This window comes from Rattus norvegicus, chromosome 7, assembly GCF_021556685.1.
Source record: "Rattus norvegicus strain SHRSP/BbbUtx chromosome 7, alternate assembly SHRSP_T2T, whole genome shotgun sequence".
In the NCBI taxonomy this organism is placed as follows: Eukaryota; Metazoa; Chordata; class Mammalia; order Rodentia; family Muridae; genus Rattus; species Rattus norvegicus.
Window position 1 is genome coordinate 118,314,795 of NC_141540.1, and position 27,976 is coordinate 118,342,770.

At 50.0% G+C, this 27,976-nt stretch overlaps 1 protein-coding gene and 2 long non-coding RNA genes across 3 annotated transcripts; 2 read left to right on the top strand and 1 right to left on the bottom strand.

The window, feature by feature from the left end:
- The first annotated feature begins 964 nt into the window (after positions 1–964).
- LOC148004863 (uncharacterized) lies at positions 965–6,435 on the top strand. Its single transcript, XR_015625733.1, has 2 exons — positions 965–1,082; positions 6,373–6,435. It is a non-coding gene; the product is annotated as an uncharacterized LOC148004863 (long non-coding RNA).
- Positions 6,436–13,668, bottom strand: Mb (myoglobin). The gene is made up of 3 exons (NM_021588.2): positions 13,547–13,668; positions 8,492–8,714; positions 6,436–7,037 (listed from the first exon to the last, which is right to left on the bottom strand). The coding sequence occupies exons 1-3, from the start codon at positions 13,639–13,641 to the stop codon at positions 6,891–6,893; spliced, it is 465 nt and encodes a 154-aa protein (NP_067599.1). The 5' UTR covers positions 13,642–13,668; the 3' UTR covers positions 6,436–6,890.
- On the top strand, positions 12,036–18,137 carry LOC134479932 (uncharacterized). The gene is made up of 3 exons (XR_015625732.1): positions 12,036–12,176; positions 13,415–13,517; positions 18,051–18,137. It is a non-coding gene; the product is annotated as an uncharacterized LOC134479932 (long non-coding RNA).
- Positions 18,138–27,976: the final 9,839 nt, after the last annotated feature.

Here is a 27,976-nt window from a genome sequence, read left to right on the forward strand (position 1 = left end):
TGGCCAGCAGACTGTCTGAACTGTGTGCTGGTGGCAGTGACAAGAATGAGCTCCATCCAGGCATGTTCTAGACCTGCAAGCTACATTAGCCTGGGAGAACTTTAGCTTAATAACGGAATTATTATCACACTTCGGGAGGGGTGACTGAGGTATGGAAGGATGGAATAACTCGCCCCAACTCATAGCTCAGGAGAGGCCTGTGGGTTCAGTTGCCTCCTGTAGACATTCCTTAGGTGAGAGGTGAGTGACCAGGGACCTGGCTACCCCAGGAAGGCTAGATGTCACCTCAGACTCGAAATCCTAGCCTGACTGCAAATACTTAGCGTAGGATCTGGCCTCAGCTGTCAGACTAGTGAGCCCTGGGCTTAGAATACCCTGTTCCCTGCTATACTCCAGGGACTGAGAGTAGAGCGGCAGGCCATGCATACATACAAGCATATGTATACACACGCACACACAATACACACACACACACACACACACACACACACACACACACACACACGCACACATGCAGCCTTCCCTCTGGAACTACTCCTACCACTGATTGCAAGCTGAATTTCTGGGTATAAATCTCAACTCTTTTTATCTCAAGTGGGTGACTTTAACTGAGGTGGCAGTCCTTTAACTGTACCGGTATCACCGTCCTCTGTGAACCAGGAATGGCAATGGGTTCTCCAAAGACACCAAACCAAAAGGATGCAGAGGGAGGGATTAAGGGTAAGGATCTTGCTGGTGGATGTGACATCGGCATGGAGGTCATCTGCCTTGTGCAACTCCTCAGCGCCATCAGGAGTGGTGTCTGATTCCACGGGTGGGCACTGTGGTGGTTGGCTCAGGAAGTAGCCCGGGGAGTAGCACTATTAGGAGGTGTGGCCTTGTTGGAGTGGGTGTGGCCTTGGTGGAGGAAGTATGTCACTGTGAGGGTGGGCTTTAAGACCTTCCTCCTAACCACGTGGGAGCCAGTCTTCTCCTAATGGCCTTCAGATGACGATGCAGAGCTCTCAGCTCCTCCTGCCCCAGGCCTGCCTGGACTCTGCCATGCTCCTGCCTTGATGATAATGGACTGAACCTCTGAACTGGTAAGCCAGCCCCTATTAAAGTAGACCTTATAAGAGTTGCCTTGGTCATGGTGTCTCTTCACAGCAGTGCAAACCCTAACCAAGACAGGCACCATAGCTTGCCAAGCTGGCCCATAGAAATAGTCTGTGGTGATGGTGATGGTGGTCATAGAGCTACTGAAGAAAAAAACAGGTTAGAATATAGAAGACATTTTGAATAGGATGTACACACCTCATGCCTGCTTCTCCGTGCCCCATCACTACCACAAATACTCCCAGGAAATTTTAATTCTGCCCCCAACACTCACACAAGTCAGGCCCTCAGTTTAACCTTTTCTAGACAAACTCACCTGGCGTATTTTGGGTGAAATCTGGTGCACGGCCTCTGCATGAACACTGGGTGACATCCAGGGACGCCCACTCCTCCCGGGGTTCCACCCTCTCCAACGTGGGTCAGAAGCTTGCCCAGCTCCAGTCCTCAATGCTGAAAGCTGCCGGTAACCCCACTTCAGAATCCACTGTGTCCACAGTCCCCTGTTCTCCAGCCGTGTGTGTTGGGAAGACTGTGGCAGGCAGCTCGGGCACACACAGCCCTCGCTCTGCTGGATGAGGAGCCTTACAATGCGACCCCCGCTTGTCAAAGGGTGTTTGTTCCTAGTTCCCTGCAAACATGACAACTTAGGAAAAAGCCTTGTATTTGGGGGCGAGCTGGTCAGACGATAACGACCAGTTTGATGTGGATCAATTGGAGGTGAAGGTTCGTGAGGCTTTATAAAGACGCTTTTCACTAATGCTGCAGGCGGTGCCTTTGCTCCTGCATAGCCCACTGCCCCAGTGGTGTACTCCATAAATTCGATTTCCTTTCCCTGTAAAAAAAAAAAAAACAAACACACATGCCGATAGTTTAAATCACCAACAAGATGGCCGAGGATCAGGCACAGGCGAAGCACCATCATGGCTGAGCCCATCGCTTTGGTAAGTTGGCACGGCTTTATGAGTTGCTCTCAGCTAATCACCAGGCTGGCCCAGATGGCCCCAGCCTGGGTTTCATGGTGTCCTCTCCAACTCCCCACCTCAACTCACTCCAGCCTGTCACAGTCCAGGCTGACTGGTAGCAGCTGGGTATTACTAGTCCCTGAGGAGATCGCTGTGCTGTGCTGTGGGCTCATGGGAGTTACAGGGTGACAAGCAGCTTGGTCAGGAAACTGAGGTCACAGGTGGGTATTGAGGAACAGGGTGGAACTGGACAGACATGCAAACGTCCGGGGACTCATTTCATATGAGGGTGCTTGAGCATGTGCAAGGGCATGCACGGACAGACATACACATAGAGACACACAGCTCAGGATCCGAGCTTCCAGGGTCCCTCTGGAACCCCCTGAAACATGCAATCTTTTTATTTTAATTTTACTTTTTGAGATGAAATCTCATCGCTTCTCAGCCTTTTGGCTAAGATCAAGTGGAGATGAAATGTCTTTTATGTAGCCCTGGCTATCCTGGAACTTGCTTTGTAGACCAGGCTGACCTCCGGGGATCCACCTGCCTCTTAGTTCCAAAAGTGCTGGAATTAAAAGTACCATGACAAGTGTCACCATGTCTGTCCTGCATGCAATTTTTTAAATGCCCAGAGTTTACAAGTTAAGCTCACATCAGTGTACACACACACACACACACATACACACACACACACACACACACACACACACACACACACACACACACGGTGTTCCAAGCTGATGGGATGTGCCAGTGGCTGTGTGCAGAATGAAAACACGGAGGTCACCAACAGGCACAACTTCTGTTTGTGGTGGCCTTTGCGTCACGAGTTCATCCTATTTTTCTGTAATCGTTCTGGATTAAAAATAATACACAACAGGCAACCCGGCCCTGCTCTGGGGCCGCTAGCCATGGCCGGAGTGCCCTGCATGCAGTGCTGATGGCAGCTGGCAGAGTGTGCCATGCCCGGCAGGGCAGACCTCAAGATGGACCAGAGCAGTGGCCAAGTACATCTGAAGGCACTCTACAGCGGGGACATTCTGATTACCATCGTGGACACCATGACAGCATTCAAGGACCTCTGTGAGGAAGTAGGAGACCTGTGTGGCCTGCACCAGCAGCACCCACTCACCCTCAAGTGGGTGAACAGTGAAGGTGACCCTGTACTGTGTCCTCACAGATGGACCTGGAGGAGGCCTTCCACCTGGCCTGTCAGGACAGGGATGATAGTGCTAGCCCATGGCTTTCCATGCTGCCCACATGGCAGAGACAGATCTCTACGTCTATCTCTTGTCTCCAAACCTGAACTGCAGTCCTTGCCTCCAGTCAGACATCCAAGAACTGAGCCTCTAGCCCGTTTGTTAGAAAGGCCCAGCCTGACCCCATGGTCCCTTTCCTCCATAGTGGCTTTGGTTTCTCCAGCTTTCCTCACTCACCGGCAGTTGGAGGCTTAGAGGTAGAAGTCACGTGGCTCCCCTCTGCGGTTCTCAACAGCGAGTCACATTCACAGCCTCCCCTTGAGCAGCACCAATGTGTTGCTCAACTCTGCCCCCTGTCGGTCAGTTGCTGACTTTATGGCCCTCAGGTCTAAGGATTTAGCCCAGATGGCATGAGCGAGCTTGGGGGAGGTGGGAGGTGATCTGCTTGCTGTGTGAGCATTTCCTTTGTTGACAGGAGCTGCACTCAGCACAAGCTCATGGCAACCGAACTACTTGGAAGTTGATGTTTTCCCATTAAAAAAAAAACTACTGGAAATAATAGTAGTAGTAGTAATAATAATAATAATAATAATAATAATAATAATAATAATAATATATTAAAAAAAAAACCAAAAACATCTGGATCCCAGACACATTTGATCCCAGTACTCAGGATGCTGAAATAGGACTGACTTGCCCCTGCAGGACGGTGTGTTTTGAACACTAGTACGCGTTTCCCTCAGAACTGCCTTCCTTTCTTTGGCGCACACCTTTTCAGACTGGAAGATTTCTGTGCCCAAGCCTCAGGGAAGCGCCACGGCTGCTAAAAACAAACAAGAAATAACCCACGTCCTTGACCAAGTGTGCAGATGGGAGGCTTAGGTCCCACCACAGCCAGGAAGATTTCAGGCAGAACAAAGGCTAGAATGACTCACAGGGCCCCTGCCACTCGGATTGGGAAACCTCTCTTTGAAATTCTCTGAAGGCAGAGAGTAGAGCAGAACGGACATCACAGATGCCATTTGGGCTCAGATCTACTCAAGATCACCTCCAGGTCACAGAGTACCCCATGTGAACTAGGAGAGCACACTCTCTGTGGCCACAGCTGCGTTTGTGGGACAGACCCAAACCTTAGAAGCTGCCTCGATCAGGCGCGGGCGGTGCCGAGTGCACAACGTGTATAGCCCTACCAAGCAAACCTTCATCAGCCTGGCTGGGATCTGGAGGAGACGGCGGGACTGTGGGGTCTGAATGTGAAGGGAATCTATACTTCGACCCCAGGAGGGGCCTTTGTGAGCAGCTGGGAATACAGTGGTCCCGAGGACAGCATCAGGAGCAGATGGTTGCAATCAATCTGCCACTCCACACTCACACACTAAAACTCTGAGTGTGGAATTTGCCAAAGCTCGCCTGGGGCTGAAGAGGAACCTTAAATAAACTGAACTAAAGTATCCGCTTGCCCCTGACATGAGGACTCAGCGCAGACACTCAGCCGTGACAGAGAAGGCAGCTGGCCTGTGTGCGCACCTCGGAGCTCTAAGCGCGCTTCTATTTTTACCTCCGAGGTTTGTCGCGATTTGCTGGATGAATGCAGGGCAAATGACAAATGCCTCGCATTCCTCTGCAGCTGGCATTTCTTCCTGCTGACTTAATGATCAGGAGCCAGGAATGTCCCTGACAGTAATGTTGATGAATGCCTAATAACCAGGAAGAGACAGCTCTGGCAGCCCCTAGGAAGATCACACATCCGGAAGAGCCCATTGTCTGACAGTCAGGGAAATGTCTGTAAGGTAAGCGCAGAACCCCACCTACGAATGACCGCACCATCCTCCTCATCTTCCTCCTCCTCCTCCTCCTCCTCATCATCACCACCACCACCATCACCACCATCATCATCACCACCATCACCATCATCACCACCAGCACCATCATCACCACCATCACCACCATCACCATCATCACCATCATCACCACCATCACCATCATCATCATCGTCATCATCAATCATCATTAGTATTGTGTGTGCCTGTGTGGGGTGATTTTCTATGTGGACACACAGACATCCATGGTGGAAGTCAGAAAACCACTTCATGAAGTCGGATGCCTTCCTCTGTCTTCCCGTGGGTCAAACTCAGGTCACCATGCTTGAAAAGACGTCCCTCCCTTTGGCTATAAGACTATTGAGACAATAAACTCCAGACTGCGATCTCGTGTTGGGAAAGAGAAAATTGAAGTTTGGTCCAGCCAGAGGAGGTATTTGTCACCCAGGAAGAGATTTCACAGAGTTTGGACAACTGTCAGCCCCCGCCCATGGAACAGAGGAGAGGAGATGGATGATCTATGAGACTGCACCTCAACCAGTTCTGCTGAGCTACGAGTATCTCCAGCTGGCCCTGCATTTTAACTTCCCCTCACGTTAGGACCCTGAAGATGGGTTGGTGGGGGTGGGAGTGGGGGTAGGGGTGGGGGTGGGGTACTGGGCCTCTCAGTTCCTCCTCCAGGTGCGACCACACTGAATAAATCCATTACTTTGCTTCCAGTATTATTTACCTGTCTAATTGCCCTTCTGAGGACCGGCCGCTGATCTTATCTCTGACTGTGTTAGCCTCCTTGACAGGCCTGCTCTGGGTCCTTGGTGAGGCTCGCACACTATCTGCAGTCTGCCCTTGGACACACATGTGGGTTTCTTCTCCCATCCTGTGTTTGGATACTATCTCCCTGTTGTCTGTCCTCTCCCTGGCCGGAAGGTCAGCAGCTGCTACTGTTGGCCACAGGCTCTGTCCCGGGGTCAGAGTCCCTGTTGTCTTCTAGGTCACTGTTTGGTTCTCAGCTTTGCTTCTTTCTGGCCAGGTGACCTTCTCACATTGCCTCAGCTGTTGGATCCACAGTGACGTCTCCTGCCCTGGGCACCTGACACTAATCCCCAGACTGCCAAGGTCAGCTGACCCTGTGTAGGCCCACCATCTTGATCAGAGCTCAGGCGGGAGCCCCTTTCTCCCTGTCCCTGAACCTAGCCCAGTGTGTGCCTCGCCCTGGAGAGGTGACTGCCGAAAGGTGTCTGTCTCACATCTTGTATCTGCCTACAATCCCAGAACGCATCTTCCCTTTTCTTCCAGGGACACTTGTGGGTGTGCTTCCCTTGCTGGAACGAATAAAAACAGGCCGGATGGAGACAAGAATGAGGAGTTGCAGGATGTTTTATTGAAACCAGGTGGGTCAGGGGGAAGCTAAGCAGCTGGAGACTTCCGATGCTCACCTGCCCACTTTCCACCCTCCACTCCCTCTAAGTAACCCTCTGTCTCCTTCAAAGGTCAGTGTCTGCTAGCTGGTGACTTGCATTTGGGGTCAAATGTGACAGTGGAAAAGAGATTTTTCCCAAAACCAGGAGGAAAGTGGGTTGGGACTTAGGTGACAGGAGACCTGAGCATGACCCAGCAGAGCTGAGGAAGCAGAGGCCACTTTGCACCTCTGGGTTCCAGGACAATGCTGCCCAGAGCTCTGTCCCCAGGGGTGTGGGTAGATGCCACACTATGCTCCCCTCTTCTGTTCTCTGCTAACCTAGGGCACAGCACACTCTACCTTCTACACAACATTGGGTCCCAGCTTGCTGGGCTGGACAGTGGGAGCCCATGGCTCAGCCCTGGAAGCCCAGCTCCTTGTACTTGGCAGCAATGTCATTCCGGAACAGCTCCAGGGCCTTGCTCATGGCGCCCTGAGCATCTGCTCCAAAGTCCCCGGAATATCTCTTCTTCAGGACTTGGATGATGACTTCTGAGATAAACTGCAAGAAGGGGACAAGAGGTTGTAGGTCACCGGACTGAGCAAGCCATGAGCTGAGGGTGTGTACCCACTGCCCTTCTCTTTATTATAGGACCGTTTCCTGCACACTTACGATGTCCCAGGTGCCATTCTGTGCAATGACTCTGAACCAACTCCTTTAAACCTGACTACCTGGAGGCAGGCACCAACACCATCCCCGCTTTGTAAATGGGGAAACTGAGGCAGAAACAGGTAGAGCCTGTGTGCTGAAGTCACGTAGTCAGGGAGGGTCACTCGAACCCAGGGGGCCTCTCTGGAGCCCCTTTCTCACCTCTCGTGTGCCCACGTTACTGCAGGACACAGGCCCAGCATCCAGCCAGCCCATGAAAGCTTGGCACAGCAGACAAGATACCTTGCTCAGTACCCGCTCGCCCATCAGGACTGTACCTGGGACTGAGGAACAGGTACTGACAAGGGAAGAGGGGCCAGGTGAGATCAGGTATCCCCATTACCCAGATGTCGACTGAGGCCACCCAGAACCTAAAGGCTCCTGATGAAACTCTCATATTGCTAATTTATCATTGTTGACTTAGACTCTGGTCCCATACAGCTTCGGTTGCTGTACCAAGGGGTGGCATCTTACCGAAGAGACTACCAAGTGACCAGGTTGAGGTCATGAAGCAGGTAGATAATTAGCTGAGGTTAGACCCTGGGGACAGTGGACACACCCCTGCTAGCTCAGGAGTGACGGTGCAGCTGCTGTTTCAGCCTCTTTTGCAAGTGACACGACAGAGATGAGAGCGGGACACAGCAGAAGGGGACACCGAGGGACACAGGTACCTCCAGAGGCACAGGACATCTTTGCAAACAGACCTCTGGGAAATCTGCCTCACAATTCACAGATACAGCAAAGTCTGTGGAGCCTGGGTCTGCAGGACCAGCCCCACCTTCAGGCAGTGAGGAGAGTTATGTGTCTGGCCCTGCCCTGCCCTGCCCTGTGACTCCAGTTACAGACTGACAGGACCCCCTGAGGGCTGCCGGGCTCCCCTCAGGCCACTGTCCAGCTGGTGTCTGAACCGTCATGGAGTGGGGCAGCTGAGGGGAAACAAATGGAGCCCTCAGCTGCCACCATTCTCTGACAGAACCCTGAGTGGGAGTCCTGCCTCAGTGACCCTGTGCCTCAGTTTCCTCATCTGTCCTGCTCCTGCTCACGAGGAGAAGGCAAGTCGTGTATCGGGTCACATTTCACACTGAGGTGCTGGCCCAGCATTTGGAGCAAGACACTAAATCAAAAGCTGGCTCCTCAGTGCCCTCAAGGGGAGCTGGGCTGGGGCAGGTTGTTGAGGAGACCTGGGCTTAGTGGGGAGAAAGCGGGTCATTCACACTGAATAGCTGAGCTGGGATTTCTATCTCTGCCCATGGGCGTGACATGACCTTATCGAAATGGAGACTTGGCCTCCTGCAGTGGCCCCCTACCTCCAGGTACTTGACCGGGATCTTGTGCTTGGTGGCGTGGGACTGGGCCAGAGGCTGGATCTCAGCAGCATGTTGTCCCTTCTTCTTCAGGATGGTACCCAGGGCTGTGAGCACGGTGCAGCCGTGCTTCTTCAGGTCCTCTGAACTCTTCATCTCTTCCTCGGATTTCAGGTTCTTGAACTTGTCGAACTTTTCCAGGGTCTCGGGGTGAGCCTTAAATAGACTACAGGAAAGAAGGGATGGAGTGAGAGGTATGGAGGCCACTAGACTGCAGCTGCGTCTCCTCCCAGCGGTGCAGCCTGGGTCAGCGCACCACACCTCCCTCTGTGCTTCAGGATCTCTGGTGGATGGGGGTGACATGACCTTATGGGATGTGGAAAGGATTAAACGAGGTAACCCGTCCGGTGTCTGGCACAGCACGTGCAGGACAAACGCCTGCTCTTCTTCCATAAGGATCAATGCCATCACCCTCTTCTCTTGGTTACAGAGAAGGGCAGTGGTGTCTCTCCATCTTCACCCCGTTTTCTCTGTTATCTGGAGAGCAGACAGTGAGGGGTACTGGGGCGAAGCATCTGTGTGTCCGATTCTATGCTGGGCTCTCACCTACCTCCAGTGTCATCCACACTCGTCCCGTTTTATAGACAGGGACAGGACTCAGGACATGTCCCCAGGAGGATCTCAGGGCTAGTGTGCAGAGAAGGCAGGCAGCCATCGGAGTGGCTCTATTCCTCTACTCCTCACCCCATTCCTGTCAGGGATACCTCTAACACTCCCTGACTGAAGATGCCAGAACCTGAAGTTCTAGACCTCCTGACTATCTGTGGCTGCCGATGAGACCCCTCTATACTGGTATATACTTCAGATCCAACCTTATCCATTTTCCACTGGCGATAGCAAGGGGACCCAGCAAAGGTCACAGCTGCTCCTGCCTGCCACCTCATGAGCCCTGGTTTTACCCAACCAGAGACCCAAATCCTGCTCTGGGAAGATAATGAGAGCTACAAGAGCCACCAACCTCCCCAGATGAGGCCTGTCCCTGATCCACTTGGGGGCAAATAAACACCATCAAAGGCAGTTGCCTGGCCTGGGTCACAGCAGGTGGTGTCAGAGCTAAGATCTGGAGCCTGGGCAGCACTAGAATTAACACTGGATGCCCCCTAGGGCCCCACTGTGACATGTTTATCAGGGTGACCATAGCTACCCAGACTCTACATTACCCTTACAGCACCACTATGAGGACATACGTTTGTCTTTTTGTACCAAGCTATATGGAAGCACTGGTCCCCTGGCCTCCGCCCCACAGTCTCATGGGGAGGACCTCCTATGACCAGGACCAAGCTGCTTCATCCTCTATGAAGAGTCCTCTTCCTCTATGACCCCTTGAGTTTGTGATCTGATGCCCCCAACTCTTCTCTTGAGCTGTCCCATTCCCTTGAGGGGCCACTGGAGCCTGTGTTCATGTGGGAGCCTGGTGTTCCTTCCCTGTTCCATCCCCACTCTAAGACCAGCCTGGTTAGGATCCGTGAGAGAGCATGAACTGACTCCCACAGAGTATTCACAAAGGACATGCGTGTCCTTAAAGCACTTTGCAGGGTAATTGACTGAAATCCCACAGTACACCTGAAGCAAGTTCCATGACTGCATCATGTCACAGAGGAGGAACTAAGAGGTGTAGTGTGCATCCAGCAGAGGGAGTCTGGGAGCCCTGCCTCTCTGCACGACTGGATTAGTCTCCAGAAAGGGCAGGACAAAAAGGCCACAGTGTTCCACAGTGGGAATGATCCTACCTCACCAGTGGATGGGTGCTCGATACAGCCTCTCAGGTCAGCTAATCTATGCCCCTCTTTCAGGTCCATGGTCACTCATCCTCCCACCTCTCAAGCACTTCAGTGTGTGTCAGTCATCAGTTCTGTTGCACACACACACACACTCCCAGAAGCATCCTCGCACGCACACACACACACGGTGTGTATTCTCAGAAGTCTGTTCTTCACGTGGGTGAAGAGCCATGTGCACAAGCTAGTGCCATGACGACTGGTTGGGCCTGTCCCCAGGCCCTAGTTGCACACAGCATCACCCTAGGAGCCCATCCAGAGCTGTGTGCGTCACTGACAGCTTGTCTCTGGCACCTTGTCCAGGGTCCCTGTACTCCTGGCTATTATTATCTAGCGACAATGACCCTTGAGTTCCTACTGACAGATGGGGCGAACCCAAGGTCACCAGGCTGAATGGAGCCAGAGGCGGGCAAGACCAGGGTCTTGGGGCTGTAGGCTCTAGAGACACTATACTCTGGCTCTGGCTCAGTCTCCAGTGTCCTGTGGGATGCTAAAACAGGCACCGAACCTTTTTCCTTAGCTCACTGAGTGTAAACCAAACTGACTTCCTAGCTTCTAGGAGGCTTACCCCAGCCTCACCTTTGCCCAGCACTAGGCGGAATAGACTTAGGCTTGCTCACATTCTAGGAGGAGAGGTACAGGTCTACAGGCCCCACACAGCCACTTGCTTCCTGAACCCTGAGTCCCACAGATAGAGTCCTGGGAGAGGTGCAGAGCCCACACCCTTGGATTCCCGTGAGCACACTTGATTCAGCTCCTGCTGAAGAGACCAGGGATGGTTTCCCAGGGTTCCTTTCTTCATCCTGCTGCTAGGAGGCCAGGTTCAGCATACAGGCAGTCTGGCTGGTCAGGGAAGGGAAGCTGCCTCTCTACTTGTCCTCTAAACAGTTGCCCAGTCAGACCCCATCTTAGGAGCACATGGGTTGGTAGATAGAAGGGTCACTGAGAGCATGGGCTACACCAAGTTAGAATCCCATCCACAGTCATGCTAGCTGTGTGATTTGGATCAAGTTGCTATCTGTGTGGTTTTTTTTAAAGATTTATTTATTTAATGTTTATGAGTATCCTGTCACTGACGCACCAGAAGAAGGCATCAGATCCCATTACAGATGGTTGTGAGCCACCATGTGGTTGCTGGGAATTGAACTTAGGACCTCTGGAAGAGCAGACAGTGCTCTTAACCACTGAGCCATCTCTCCAGCCGTAAACCCCTCTGTTACCTGAGTTCATAAAGGTGATCCGACACAGGGCTCTATGAGACTCCCTCCCCTTGTTGTGACTCTGTGAGATGGTTCTCTCATTATGTGAAAGGTTGCTGTCACTGTCACAGTCATTTCCAAACCTTCTTGGCTCCAAAATCCTTTCCCCAACAAAAAATGTCATCACAGGGGTTGGGAGGATGGCTCAGTAAGAGCATCTGCTGCTCTTCCAGAGGATCCAAGTTCAATTCCCAGGAACCTTACGACAGCTCACAACAGTCTGGAACTCCAGTTCCAGGGAATCCAACGCCCTCTTCTGGTCTCCTGGGTATTGCATGCATATGGTTCACATCCAGATATGCAGGCAAAATACTTAGAAAGTAAAATAATGCATCTTGATTGGGGATTTGGCTCAGTGGTAGAGCGCTTGCCTAGCAAGCGCAAGGCCCTGGGTTCGGTCCCCAGCTCCAAAAAAAAAAAAAAATATAATGCATCTTTTTTTAAATGCAGGTATAAATGGACCAGAAAATATCTGACCATGGAGAGGTGAGGTAGGGAACAGCCCTGACCATCTGGAGCCCACAGCTCTGCTGCCTGCTTCTTGTTCTAGAACTCTGTGCTTACCAGACCAGGCCTCAGAGTTCTGCTAAGGTACTTACAGAAATGACTTTGCTGAGGGCAGCAGACAAGGCTGAGGTCGGGATTTGGGACAGGCCAGGAGCCCAGTGCCATAGGACACTTGTTACCCTGAAAGTGGAAGGCCACTTCCCTGTGCCCCCAACAGGAGAGGGCAGGAGCAGCTGGTGTGGCCCCATGACCCAAGCCTGAAAAATGACAAGGTGTTAGACCCTTGGGACCTCCCAGGGTCAGCAGCCTTGGCTTTGTGCCCCACCTGGCCCTGGGTCCTGGTAGGCCTCAATTACTCCCCTGGGAAGGGAAGAGTATCTCTCTAATGGCATAATAGCCTGAGTCTCCTTCAAGCCCCAAGTTTCTGCCCAGGCCCTGGCAGCCTTGGAGTCTTGCAAAACTCTGTTCTACCAATCCTGCCCTCGATAATCTGCTGTCCACAGAAATACAGGGTAGGACTCCGAATCCCAGGGCATGAGAGTGGGCAGGGGTCTCAGAGACTGTGACATACAGTCCGAGGCAGAAATAGGACCTAGAAAGCAGAAACAACTTGCCCAAGGTCACATAAGAAATCCAGAATTAATGCCAACTTGCTGTGGGAGTTGGTCCAGTTGGGCAGACTTGTAGGCCCAGCATTTAAGAGGGGTTGGGGGAGAAAGACAGGTAGGAAGAAACTGAGGTACCCAGGTGTTCCAGCAGCCAGAGAACCTCCTTCCAGCATGGCCACCTAAAGGACTCTGACCTCAGACAACTTTGCTCCCAAGCAGAGGGGTTAGAAACGGACAAAGGGAGTATCCAAGAACATTGAGATCAGGAGGGATCTATCACCCTAGATCATAAATAGCAAGGAATTCATTTCCAAACTACAGCTACACAGACATGGCAGGGGCTGCTAGCAACAGGGCACCCTCCCCCCCCAGAGCCAAAAATTACCACTCATGCATATCCCATCAGTCTTCCAGGAAGAGCCGCAGCCCCTGGGTGAGCAGTGAGGCCCTGTGTATGAACCTCAGCCCCTTCCCCTTGCCCAGGCTCAGAATCTGCAATTTTTCTGGGCATGTCTAGGAATCCCTTGCAACCGAAGGCAACCGCCTTATCTAAGCTTTCAGTCCACGCTCGTAGATGAGATCTATCACTGCCCTCACTATTCTGCCTCTCTGCCATGATAACATTCATCTGGTGGACTGTTTGATGCTTAAGCTTGCTTTGGTGGCTGATATCAGCTGTGATGGATGGATCCCTTTTTCTTTTCCCCACTCCAGTCTCCAGCAATTAGAAGTGAAATCTGAACTCATCATTACAGCCAACTGGTCTACCCTGCCAGCTTTCACCTCGTAGCCATATAGTGATCCTCAGCGTGAACAGGTATGGGGATAAGGGTCTCTCCCTCTTACCTGATGAGGACTTCCTGTCCATGGCCAGCAAGGTCGCCCTCCACTTTCCCCCAGATGTTCAGCACCATCTGCCACTCCCCATCACTGAGCCCCATGGTGGCTTCTAAAGAGGACAAAAGGAGAGAGTGTAGGCCGGCTGTTAGCTGTGATTTGAGGCCACCTGGTCCTGAAGGGCTTTTATACCTTCTCAGATGCTAGTCTGGCCAGGATCACTGGGTGCCACATGCCCCTCCTGCCACCCTCCTCAACCCCCCAGGGGTCTAATCTCTGCCTTTCTCTGGCCCTCACATGGGCAGCTATTTTGGGGTAAGTGCCATTGTGGGGAGCTAGGACAGCTTGGGGCAGTAGGGGGTGGGGAGTGGGAAGCAGCCAGGCCACTGTCTGTCTGGACTTGCACAAGCCCACAGAAAGGGCACCGAAGTCACTGCCAGCAGCTGAAACCCAATTCTCCCCCGTCTGCTGCCCCAAGGGGACTTGTCATGTTTCTAAGCTTGGGCACAGGCATCTTGCTGGCCCCCAGAAGTCTTCTCACTTTCCAACTGCTTTTGCTCTTTTATTGCGTGTGTGTGTGTGTGTGTGTGTGTGTGTGCATGTGTGTGTGCGTGTGCATGTGTGTGTGCCTGTGCATGTGTGTGTGCATGTTATAGCATCTTTGTAGGCCAGAAGGCAACTTTCAGGAGTCAATTCTTTCCTTTCAGAAAGACCCATGAATCTTACTCAGATCCTTAGCCTTGAGATAAGGCTTCATACCCACTGAGCCATCTTGCCAGCCCTCTGACTTTCCTGATGCTCCAAGCCTGGCTGAAAGTGGTACAAAGGTGCCCCAATGGGTCTGTGCTTGTGGCTGGACCAACCTAGACAAGTCTCTGACTTGACGAGTGCCCAGCTCGGGGCCTGCTTCCTCTGCAAGGTTGTGCTACCAAGCTCTGTGAAACCCTTAGCTCCTCCCTTTCTTTGTGACCTCCTGCCCCACCACTGCCATTGCTACAGGACATGACACTTCCGGCAGGGCGGTCACTGCCAATACTCCCGAACTCTGCCAGGCATAGACCCTCTTCTCTTTGCCTAGTTTTTGCATTCCCCTGAGGAGCCCTTAAGGTAAACACTGACGTGATCCCCAGGATGAGTGACACAGCTGGAATTTGATTCTAGTGAGTCTAGACCCACAGTTCATGCTCTTGAACTCCTCATTTGGGGGCCACAGAGATGATTCAGTGGGTAAAGGCCCCAGCCTCCAAGTCTGAAGACCTGGATTTAATTCTATCCTCAGGACTCACATAGTGGAAGAAAAAAGCTGACTCCTGAACCTTGTCCCCTGAATTCTGTGAGTGTGTGTATATAGGTATATAAAAATAAAATCTAAAATTATTTTGTATCTTGTGAGGGCTCAGAGGGTGTGCTTTATACATCAGTATATCTTATGAGCCCCACACAGGGCTCTGTACCTAATTTGAGCTGAAGAAATACTGTTGAATTAAAGATAGGTGACTTTAGAAGAAAGACAGAGTTCCCATCTATCTGCCCAGTCCACCCATCTGTCACCCGTTCCTTAGTCAGCCGGCCGGCAGTCAGCTGTTATCTACCAATCCATCTATGTGTTTATTCCCCTCCACCAATTATTACCTATCAATCATCCCATTCATCATCCATCTATCTGTCCTTCGCCCATCACTCATCCATCTACCCATAATTTACCCATTATTTATCACCCACCCATCCACTATCCATCCTTCATCTGTATTCCGCCCATCAGTGATCCATTCTCTATCCATCCATCCATCATGGCTCATCCCTTCCTGCTCTCTGTCTCCCCATCTGCCCCATTCATCACTTACCTACATCCAGCCAACAGTTACAGAGCACACATGGTGTGACAGCCACTCTGTCACACGCTGAAACAACAAATTAAGGACACTGTGACCAAGAATCCCACAGTACTCCCGTGGAGGGTGCTCAGTGCTGGGATGGAGGTTGCATGGACACTTCCTGTTGTTCAGGACACTCCAGTTTCTGTCTTGTCTTGTTTGAGCCAGCTTCTCACTATGCATCTCTGACTGGCTTGGGATGTTCTGTATAGCCCAGTTTGCCTGCATTTGTCTCCTGAATGCTTGGACTAAAGGCATGTGAGACCACACCCAGTGGCTTGTCAAGTTTTAAAGGGTCTCCCTGGCAAGTTCCCATCCAACCACTACATGAGGAAGAGGGCACCATCCTTACATATAGTCTAGCTCAGAAAAGAACAGGTTATGTGTGTCTGACTACGTTGGGTCTACTCTGGGTGTGTCAGCAAAGACTTGACATCCTTCATGACTCTTTAGAGCAGTGGTTCTCAACCTGTGGGTCATAAACCCTTTGGAGGTCAAACAACCCTTTCACGGGGGTTAAGTACCAGATATCCTAACTATGACTCATAACAGTGGCAAAATCACAGTTATGAAGTAGCAACAAAAATAATGAGGAACTGTATTGAAAGGTTGCAGCCCTAGGAAGGCTGAGACCCATTGGGTAGAGTGAAACTTCTCCAGTGGGCCGTGCTGAGGTGACAGTGGAAGCCACATTGTGAGACCACATAACTGATCTCTTCAAATCAGTCACCAACCACAGGGCAGATACCTGACCCAGGGCAGCCAGTGGCAGGACTCTATCTGTAGAGCTGGTGTTGTTAGAGCCGCCAGACGGATCTCTCTTCAAACTGAGCAGGGCTACGGCTACAGTCAGACAGGCAGTGGGAAAACACAACAGGAAGTGTGAAACTCATGCCCAGCCCTGGGAAAACATGGCTGTTCTTGGACCTGGATCCACATTCTCCCTCAGGGATCTGGAGGGAGGTCGTGTCCCATGAGCCTTCACTTCCAGCATGGCTCTGTGTCTCCTTCTGGAACATCAGCCAGGTGTGGATGAGTGAAAGACAAGAATCATTCCTGGTCACGCCTAGGTTGCTGGCCACCAGGGGCCAAGAAAGCAGAAAACTAGAAGACATGGCTTCCAGAGGGAGTGTTCACGTTTCATTCATCTGTCCCATTGTTCAGCCATTCACTCTACAGCCAGGGACTCAGGGCCTGGTCAGTGCTGGTTTTATAGGAGCTCACTTTCGGCAGCTCCCACTCCTCCCCGATACACACACACGTGCATACACACACACACACACACACACACACACACACACACACACACACGCACACACACCTCTGGTCTTTGAAAGGATGAGTTCTGGGTACAGGAGGGGAAGACAAAAGGAAAGAGGCCAACTGTCTCAGGATGACCAGACCACCAGGGTCCCATGCCTCGGAGTGCACTGGCTCCTGCCTCGGCAGGCCTGTCAGACCAACAGTTCTGGGATGGTCTTACATCCATGGGACTCTGTGCAGAAGTCCTACTTTATTGTGTGTCCCTTGGACCACCCAGCTCTGTTCTGTCTTCCAACTTCTCAGAGTTGTCCTGTAGTAACTGAGGTAATTAGACCTCCATCAGTCCCTCAGTGGTATGAGGTGTTGAGCTCTCATGGGTTTGGCAGGGGCCCCATGAGCCAGACCACCTGGGAAAGCCTATGGCTCCAAAGTAGAAGGCTTTTTTAAAAGCTTTACTGTAAGCTCTCGGGGCAGCATGGACAACTGTGTGTACTTACACATTGACACAACAGAGCCCGTGTCCTCGGTTGCTGTGGAGACCTGGAGCTAGCCCCTCTGTTTGGTGCCTGTTGTCTCCCTGTGACAGCTGTATCCTGGCCAGGCTGAGAGGCTGCAGATCAACTGTGAGGAAGCCTGGTGTACAAAACTCCCCACAACCCAACTCCCACACTCTTGTCACACACACACACACACACACACACACACACACACACACACACACGCATGAGTTTGCTAGATACCCATGTGACAGGCTAAATTCCCCAGGCAGCTTCACTCTCTGCCTATCCCAGAGTGCTTTGCATCCTCAAGTGTGAGCTGTGTAAAAGCCACCTCCAGAATCTCAAGGTCCTTGGATAAAAGTTCCCATGTACCAAAGCCTTCTGTGTTTACGTCTCTGGAACCTTGGTAGACATTCCAGCATTGTAGACATCCAGGGATGGAGACTTCTAGAACAATGGGGACATGTTGTCTAGATGCTAAAGAGGCCATTCTTTCTTTTAAAAAAAAATATTTATTTAACATATATGAGTAGGGCATCAGATTTTATCCATGTGGTTGCTGGGAATTGAACTCAGGACCTCTGGGAAAGCAGTCAGTGCTCTTAACCGCTGAGCCATCTCTCTAGCCCTAAATAAGCCTTCCAATGTGCCTCATCCAATTGCCCACTAAACATTGTCTGACAGACCACCACCACCTGAATACTTCTAAGGTCAGTGACCACTGCCCAGAGCTGTACAAATTCTTCATTGACCCAAATGTCACCTGCATACCACTCCCTCTTTTCCAGGACTCTGGGTGCTGCTGGGGTAGAGAGGGCCTGTTGGGTCTCACACAGGGGGTGGGGTTGGGGCTAAAAGCTCCTCTGTTTTTTCCAGTCAGGTCCGTACCTTCTGAAGATTCTGAACACCATTCTGGACAAGGCACGCCAGGAGCACAGTCTGCAGCACCCACCAGGCAGCTATGTACCAAGCTTGCACCTTGCCTCACTCGAGACAGGCCCCAGACTTATCTAGTGACCTGGGAACTTGACAGCCTTTTGGCAGCCAATAAATCTCTCTCGCAAGGTCAAGAGATGACTCCTTCAGACTCTCTGGAACTTTAGGCCACAGTGGTGGGAGGGAGCACTTGGCTCCTAAAACCTGGGCCTCCTCCTTCTTCCCTCCTTGATCTGAGCATGGCCTCCGCCTGGTTTCTCTCACCCCCAGCTCAGATGCATCCCTGGCTAAGTCCCACCTCTGACTGTCACGGCCCAGGACACATGCACAGCCAACGGGACACTGGCAGAACCCGGGAGGCCCTGATGGGGTGGGGGGGACACCCAGGCTTTCTTCAGATCTCTCACAAACTCACAACCCATGGCTGGGACCACCCTTCCCAGCCACTGTCATATAGCCAAGCCAACCTTTCCCTGGATACCCTCAGGAGCCTGAGTCAGTGACCAAGGCTGAGAAGAAGGGAGGTGCCTCACAGACGCCAGGAGATGCACAGGGAGCTAAAAATACAGTTTACACGCAGGCTTCTCCTTCCCCAAAGGCCCTCGGGGGCTTGTTGGAAAGATTGGCAGGCACAGAGGATCTGCTTGTCCCAGTCAACAGGTGTGACCCAGGGTACTGGCCTCCTTCCCTCTCCTCCTCTACAGCCCCCTCCACAGTCCCCCACCCCAGGGCTTGCCCATTCCTACGCTTCCCTGAGGTACCCCCTCTACTTTCCAGGCTCCAATAAAGAGAGGCGCAGCCCACTCACCTCTCTGTTTGGGGTGTAGCCAGTCTATACCCCATTTTTACTCTGTGAGTGCCCAAGACTCGTGGGTGCAAAGCACAGGTCTTGCTCCAGAAGCAAGAGACCATTTACTCTGAGGCAAGCACGAGGGAGCAGTGCTGGAAGCAGGAGGTCCCCTGTGGAATGGTTATGTGAACTGCTGTCTGCTTCCTTCCTTGTTTGTTTGTTTTGAAGACAGGATCTCATGCAGCCCAGGCTAGCTCTTTCTTTAAAAGATTTATTTATTTATTATATTTAAGTACACTGTAGCTGTCTTCAGGCACACCAGAAGAGAGCATCAGATCCCATTACAGATGGTTGTGAGCCACCATGTGGTTGCTGGGATTTGAACTCGGGACCTCTGGAAGAGCAGTCAGTGCTCTTAACCACTGAGCCATCTCTCCAGCCCCGCCCCCCCACGTTAGCTCTTAACTACTCTACATACACCCATGTATATATGACACTATTTCCTATGGAATGGTTATGTAAACTGTTTGTTTCCTTGTTTGTTTTGTTTGTATTGTTTTTAAAGGCAGAGTTTCATGTAGCCCAGGCTAGCTCTGAACTATTATACATACACACATTTCCTATGGGATGGTTATGTAAATTGTTTGTATGTTTTCTTGTTGCTTTGTTTGTTTGTTTTAAAGACAGGGTCTCATGTAGCCTAGGCTAGCTCTGAACTCCTCATTCTCCTGCCCCTAATTCCTAAATGCTGAATTACACACATCCACCACTACACATGTTCTCCATGAACTTTTTATAGTCAGACAACAAACTAAAATAATAAGGCACTTAACAAATACAGTGGTAAGGACAGCAGGTTTCAAATGCTAGCTGAGAACATTAGATTTGGGGCTGTTAGGAGTGACTTGGTACTAGACAGATCATGATAAACGGTGATAAATGAGTGAGTAAAGCTACTGAGGATAGCCCAGGATATCCTGGCTTCGGATCTGCAACACTCCAACTCTCCATAATCATGGGGCTCTAACCAGCCAGTCTGTAGAATCTTTCACACAGAGGCCTTCCATGAGGAATTTTCATTCACGGATTCCACAAACACACCATGCTCACTGCACACCGAGTGTGCCCTCTCCCTCCTCCCAGAGCCCTTCCTCTGGAGTAAACATTTTTACATAGTGCCTGCTCTTACACATGAAGAAACAGACACAGAAAGGTTAGGAACTTAGTTCAAAGTCAACCAGCAAGCCCCGATCAGAGCCCACATCTGCTCTGTGGCTCTGAGATGCCTGATCTTAGTTTCTCATCTTCCTGGCAGCACAAATAAATACCAGCCCTGGGCATTCCGAAAGCTTATTTTGGTGTATGGATCCAATCCAGGGTCCCAGGGTCCGGAGTGAAATGGTTGCTTTCCCAGGGACTGTCAATTGGGGGACCTGCTGCCATCTAGTGGCATCTGGAAGAAATGCTGCTACCTGTGGCGCACCTTCCACCACTCACAAACTTGTGCGCCTGTGTTCACTGCTTCTGGCCTGGAAGACAGGTGATGCTTTCCACGTTGTTAAAAATGAGTCGCCCACACTCCGGCTGCCAGGGTCGCAAAGTCATCCTTGCGAGGCAGAGATTGTGGAGGGGCCGTCAGGCTGTGTCTGGCTTGTGGAGTGGCCTGTGGGCAGAGGGGACGTTGGCCGAGATGAATGAGAGTAAGAGGGAGCACCGTGCATGGGTGCTGAGGAGGGTGAGCTTTGTGTGGGAGGACTTGGTGGCCAAGGGAGGACTTGAGGGTGCAGAATTGAGACTCTGTGGTCGGATAGGCCTCCGGTGGCTGAGGAGAGACACATGGCCCCTGGACTTTCTAATGTGGTGGAGGGAAGGTGACTTTAGCAGGTATATGAATGGCTGTGCGGGCAGCTCAGCTGGGGTGTGAGGCTGGAGAACCACATGGTTGCCTTTGGTGCCATCCTAAATTATTTCTGCCACTCGGAGAAAGGGTGGATTTTCTCTCCAGTTTTTTCTGTTTGTAAATGAGAGCTTCTCCATTTGTAAAATGAGAACATTAAAAAGCTTTCTCAAGTACCATCCTGAATAGTGTATGTGTGTGTGTGTCTGTGTGCCTGTGCATGTATCTGTGTGTATGTTTTGTGTGTCTGTGTGTGTGTCTGTGTGTCTATGCATATGTAGGCATGTGTATGTGTGTGTGTCTATGTGTATGTTGTGTGTGTATGTGTCTATGTGTATGTTTTGTGTGTGTGTTTATGTGTGTGTATGCATGTGTATGTATGAATGTCTATGTGTACTGTGCGTATACATGTGTATGTATGTGTGTTTATATGTACTGTGTGTCTTGTATGTGTATATATCTGTGTGTCTGTGTGTTTATGTGTGTGTATGTATGTGTGCCTATGTGTAATGTGTGTCTTGTGTATGTATGTATCTATGTGTCTATGTGTCTGTGTGTCTGTGTGTGTTTATGTGTATGTTTGTATGTTTCTTTCTGTGTGCATGACTGTATGAGTATGCATGTGCATGTATATGTATGTTTCTGTGTATGTATACATCTGTGTATGTTTATATGTCTCTGTGTGTGTCTGTATGTGTGTGTGCCTGTAGGTGCATGTCTTATGTATGCATGTGTCTGTGTGTGTCTCTGTCTATGCATGTCTGTGTATATATTTACATGTTATATGTGTTTATGTGTATATGTATGTGTGACTTATGTGTGTATGTCTATGTGTGTGCCTGTCTGTATTTATGCATGTGTCTGTGTAAATGTGTATATGTTTATGTGTCTGTGTGTGCATGTCTGTGTGTGTAAGCATGTGTGTGTCTATGTGTCTTTGTATGTATGTCTATGTGTATATGTCTGTGTGTGTGCGCCTATGTGTGTATATGTCTACATTTATGTGTATGTGTATGTATGTATTTGTGTACCTGTGTATCTGTGTGTACATGTCTGTGTGTGTCTGTGTAAGTCTGTGTGTACATGTTTATGTGTACATATATATGTATACCTGTGTGCATGTCTGTGTGTGTGGGCATGTGCGTGTGTCTGTCTGCAAGCGTGCATGTGGCACCCAGAGGAGGACATACAGAGGGTGTTCTGCTCTATCACTCTCCACTTTATTAGATGAGATCTTTCACTGAGCCTGGAGCCTGTTGCTTTCCAGTTGGATGAGGCTGGCCAGCCAGAGCCCACAGTCAGCCTGTCTCTATACACCACCTCCCATGCCCAGCACTGAGGTCAGAAGCACACATGGCCGTGCCTAACTTTACCTGAGTGCTGGTGTTTGGAACTCACAGCCTCATGTTTGTGTCACAGCCACTCTTATCTGCAGCTCCATCTCTCCAGCACCTCATCTGAGTGTTACAGCAGGGAGTGGACGTAAACACATGAGCCTGGTATACAGTAGGTACTCTATAATTGCACACTGTGATATAAGGTACTGAGAAGTCATGAGAGACTGATCTGTTCCATCAACACATACATAGATGTGCATTGTGTACGTGTGCAGATAAAGAGTGTGTGTGCATGTATGTGGTGTGTGTAGCCTATGGGGGTGGAGGGGGGGTCATGCAGGTCCTGACCTCCACACAGGGTATCTTTGTGAAGTTAGTTCTCTCCTTCCACCGTTGTGTGGATTCCAGGAATGGAACTTCTGTTGGACATCAGACTTGTATGGCAGATGCCTTTACCCACTGAGCATTTGCTGGCCCAGTAGGGGGGTTTATAAGCAGAATGAGTTAGAAAGAAAATTCTGGAATGTGCTACATTTAGGTGTGTGGGCTTGGAGGGTACAAGGGAGAAGACAGAAAACTAATCAGACCAAACCAAAAAGGAACATCTCAGAAGCCTGAGTGGGCACTGAGTAGGTGCTGTGACCCTGCCTTAGATCCTGACAGTTGACCACCAGAAATGCTTGACCTATTTATGTCTGAGCTTTCCAGACAGTTTCTAGGCAGATCAGAAGCAAGCACTGCCCCTCATGGACCGCCCTCACCCAAAATTTTCCCGTTTGTTCTATCTACCTATGTGTGCCACAGCTCATTGTCACCAACACAGCCCCTGCCACCAATTTCCCTATAAAAATACGCTTAGCTGTAAGCTCAGAAGACACCTTTCCCTCTGTGAACTGTGAGGACCTGTCCCAGGGTTATTTTTCTGAATAACTTCTTTTTTTTTTTTTTTTTTTTGGTTTTTTTTTTTCGGAGCTGGGGACCGAACCCAGGGCCTTGCGCTTCCTAGGTAAGCGCTCTACCACTGAGCTAAATCCCCAGCCCCCTGAATAACTTCTTAAATGTCCCAATAATCCCTGTTATTTCAGATATCTTTTTGAAATGTTTTGGCTCACTCACTGTCCCCAGCACAAAACTAAAGCACCTAGGCTGTGGCAGGGGACTGGGCTTGGCTGCAGGTGACACCAAACTTCAAATAATAGAGTCCCAGAAGATGATATTAATTTCTATTAATCTCTCTTTCATTTAGAAGTGCACTGGGAAAGAGATCTACTAGATTCTGTGTGTGTGTGTGTGTGTGTGTGTGTGTGTGTGTGTGTGTGTGTGTGTGTTCATCTGTGCCCCTGAGCACATGCTATCACTCCCCACCTGTTTCTCTGTGGCTGAGTCTCTCACTGAACACAGCGAGCCTCCTGCCTCTACCTCCACAATGCTGGGGTTAAAGGCGAGTCCATTTATGGTGGTGGTGTGTATATGGTTTCAAGGCTGGCAACCAATAAGGAGGCTCACTCTTATGAGAGGCTAATAATCCTCCATCTTCCAGAGTCACTATTTGCCTGTAGTTCTTTTTCAGGGGTGATCTCTGCCGTTTCCCCCTCTCATGTTAACATTTCCACTAATAAGGCCATTGTCCTGATCTGTTTATGGAGCCATCTCTAGGAGACACTGTTGCATCGCAGATTTCTGGGGTCCTGGCTCTTACCCTCTTTCTGCTTCCTCTTCCATGTTCCCTGAGCCGCAGATGCAAAAGCTGTGAGGCAGACGTGGCTTCTGGGGCTGGCTTCCCACCGTCTGTTGATCTCTGCACTGTGACCAGTTGTGAATTTTCTGTGATGATTTCCACTTGATGTCTGTGATGAGGGATGGTGTGGATGTAAGGGTGAGGTTTAGAATGTCGAGCCAGGCAGTGGTGGTGCACACCTTTAATCCCGGCACTGGGAGGCAGAGGCAAGAGGCTCTCTGAGTCAGCCTGGTCTACAGAGCAAGAATGAGTTCCAGAGCAGCCAGGGCTACACAGAGAAACCCTGACTCAAAAAACAAAAGCAAAAACAACGAGAGAGAGAGAGAGAGAGAGAGAGAGAGAGAGAGAGAGAGAGATTGACTTAGAATGTGGAAAGGAATTCTGTTGGCCTAGCAGACTGATGGTAACCTATTCTCTTCTAAAGTCCTTGGCCTTAGCAGCTCCTGGATTCTTTTTTTTTTTTTTTTTTTTTTTTTTTTTTTTTTTTTTTTCCGGAGCTGGGGACCGAACCCAGGGCCTTGCGCTTCCTAGGTAAGCGCTCTACCACTGAGCTAAATCCCCAGCCCCTTAGCAGCTCCTGGAAAGCTGGCGTGGTTTTCATCCCATGGAGTGAGCCTTAAGTCCAAACAAGGGATTAGTATCCAGGATATACGAAGGGAAAACAGAGTGTCAAAGAAACAAATGACAATTTAAATGGGGCTAGGGGTCTAAACAGAGTCCTCAATAGAAGAAATAACAATGGCTAAGGAATGTCCCCATCCTTAGCAATTAGAGGGATGCAAACTAAAATAGCTGAGATTTCATCTCCCCACACTCAGAACGGCTGAGGCCAACCAGTGGCTGACAGCACGAGGCAGTGAAAAGGTGGAGAGAGGGGATCCTTGTTCAGTGTTGGGGGACCGAACACTCTGGAAATCAGTGCGGAGAAACCTCAAAAAGCAAAACTAATTCTACCACAGGACCCAGCTATGGCCGTCCTTGGCGTGTGCAGCAAGGAGGAATCCGACTCCACAGACACTTGCTCAGCCATGACTACTCCCTCCCTGTTCACAACAGCCAGGAGAGGAGGGAGGGGGAACCCAACCTGAATAAGCACATAAGTGAAACGTGGCACAATGTACGGTGGGACAGTGGCCAGCTGTAAAGAAAGATGAAGCCACGACGGTTTCAGGTAAACAGCGGGGACTAGAGAAGGTCAGACCGAGTGAGGTAATGTAAATCCCGAAGGCAGGCACTGCGCACTCTCACGTGTGGTTCCCAGCTCCGGGTCCTCGGATGTGCGTATTCAATGTAGAGAAACCCCAGAAGGCAGGAAAATGTAAGGGAGCATAGGTGGGGGTGGGAATCCCAGGATGCAGACAATGGGAAGTGGAAAATGGAAAAATGGGGAGGGGCTCTGATTGGGGATGAGGAAGGGAGGTCAGTACAGGAGGAGGAGGGACAGATAACACCAAGGTTGTTTGATCAAGCCTTATGGAATCGTATTATTCTATACTCACCTTATATATACACACATACATATACATATATATACACACATATACATATACACACACATATATATACACATACACACACATATACATATACACACACATATATATACACATACACATACATATACATATATACACACATATACATATATATACACACATCTATATATACACATATACATATATATGCACACATCTATATATATATACACATATACATAATATACACACATATATACATATATACACACATACATATAAATATATATATACATATATACACACATACATGTACATATATACACACACACATATACACACATATATGTTGTTGTAAAAATATAAAAAATAAAATGCTGTCTTTTATCCTACTCTAGATCCAGCACCCTAGTGCCCCAAGATATCTGCTGGATATCTTGCCAGAAGCACACATTCTAATTCTGTGGCAGCCCAGACTAGCCGCCCCACACTCCATTACACTTAAATCTCTACCTGAAAGAACACACAACACAATTACCTTAAACCAATTGATAAGATATAATTGCCCAGCGCTTGCCTAGTAAGCGCAAGGCCCTGGGTTGGGTCCCCAGCTCCGAAAAAAAAGAAAAAAGAGAAAAAAAAGATATAATTGCCCACCTAAACATACAAAGCCCAGTACCATCCATCCCTTAAGAACATTAATAACAACCTGTAAATACACAGAGCAGAATCTTAACGTCACCCACCATATTGTCCTGCCATGGCTTCTCTCCCTTCCCTCCTGTCTCTTCCTCCTTTCCATTCCAATCTCCTCCTCTTCCTTCAAACTCTTCTCCTGCCCATTCTTCCTTCTCATCCAATGTCAGGCCTCCTTCTATCCTGTTCCTGCCCTCACCTGTATTTTACAAATTAAATGGGAAGAAGGTTCTGGTGAAGTCACCTGAGTCCTGAGTAGGTGACTAGGCAGCCATCCTTGGGGCAGTGGAATTAGCATCAAAATGCAGATAACTCCAAGGCAAACCACAGCACACACACACACACATATGTGTGTATATATATATATATATATATACATACATACACACATATGCATAAATATATATACATGCATATATATACATTATATACCTATATGGTTGAGATTGCAGAACACTGCCTTAGGTGAAAAGGGGTCCCAAATTCAAGGCCTGCAGTACACTACTCCATCCATACAATGTTCACACAAGGACCAGCAGCCATTTTTAGAAGGCACCTGGTCCCCAAGTGATGCACAATTGTGAACTGCAGGCTGCCTCCTGTTTGATGCATGGAGTGAGGTAACCCAGGTCCCAAAGGCAGGTACTGCACTTTCTCTCGCATGTGAAGGAGAAGCAAGATTTGCACTTTCTTCCCAGTGATGCTCACATCCAAAGCAACTCACACACCTGAGGCTGTGCTGGGTTTTGTTGAAGCACACACTTGGTTTACCCAAACTATCAAGACACAGAACACTGTTACCACCCCCAAAAAGTTCCCTTACATCTGTCTCAGCCTCACCCACCTTCTATGCACTCTCTCGATTGGTGACAGGGGCAGAGGCATGCGTTCTCTGCACTGAATTACATCCAGGGCCTGTTAGTGTGTTAAAACCATGGGTGGATGTTGGCAAGAAAGACATCTGGGAGCCTGCGGAGGGAATGTGGACAGGGTGGTGGTGGTTTGAATGCAGAGGAGAGGGCTACCGTATGTTTGACTAGGAGTCCCACAGGCCCACGGTGGCCTGGGAGGAGGCCAGCCTTTCCAGAGCGTAGACAATCCACGCATCTATGCAGTTGCCTGCCTGGGTATTCCTCCACCCTGGACCCCTGTCCTCTAGAAAACCCAGAGCCTGCTCCCAAACTTCCCTCATAGGAACTCGGAAGGAAGGGGACAGAGCATTCATTGGCCACCCCGATTTGTGTCTTCAAAATCAAACCCACTCTGCCATGCTGGGAGACACATCTTCCCATGGGCACAGCTGGGCTTCTCTGAACTTGGGCCCCCACCTTATTCCGTCACCATATGAGGGTGAGGTTTGTCCTCCTTCCCTAGCTGTACCCCTAAAACAGTCGAGGGGTTATCCGGCAATCTGGAGATGGTTCGGTTTCTCCTGTGGAGCACACTTGTGGACTGAAGCTGTATGGTCTGGTGTGTCAGTGTAGAGAGGACTCCAGGGCGAAAAGGAAGGCCTTGTCTGAGTTTGCTTTCTCTCTTCCTGTGATAAACACCAAGGCAGCTTATCCAGGAAAGGGTAGAGTTGATCTACAAGTTAGAGTCCCTCATCACGAGAAACTGCCAGGAAGTTTGGTGTGGTAGAGCAGATTGAGACCGGGAGACTCAGTGACTCCCAGCTCCCTGCCAGACTCCTGACTTGTGTCTTGCTTCTCACCTAAAAGAAACGTGCCCTGTGGTCAGGTAGGCCCAAAACAGAGTTCTCCAAGCTAATGAGGCACCTAGAGGCTCAGAGGACTTAGCCAATAGGCTTCTCTTTCCAGACATTCTTCCTCACAAAAGGTATTTAATCTCAGGCCTACCCTGAGAAGTGGGTGTCATTTTACGCATCCACTTTCTGCCAGGACAATAAAGTATTTAGAATCATGAACTGTGTCTT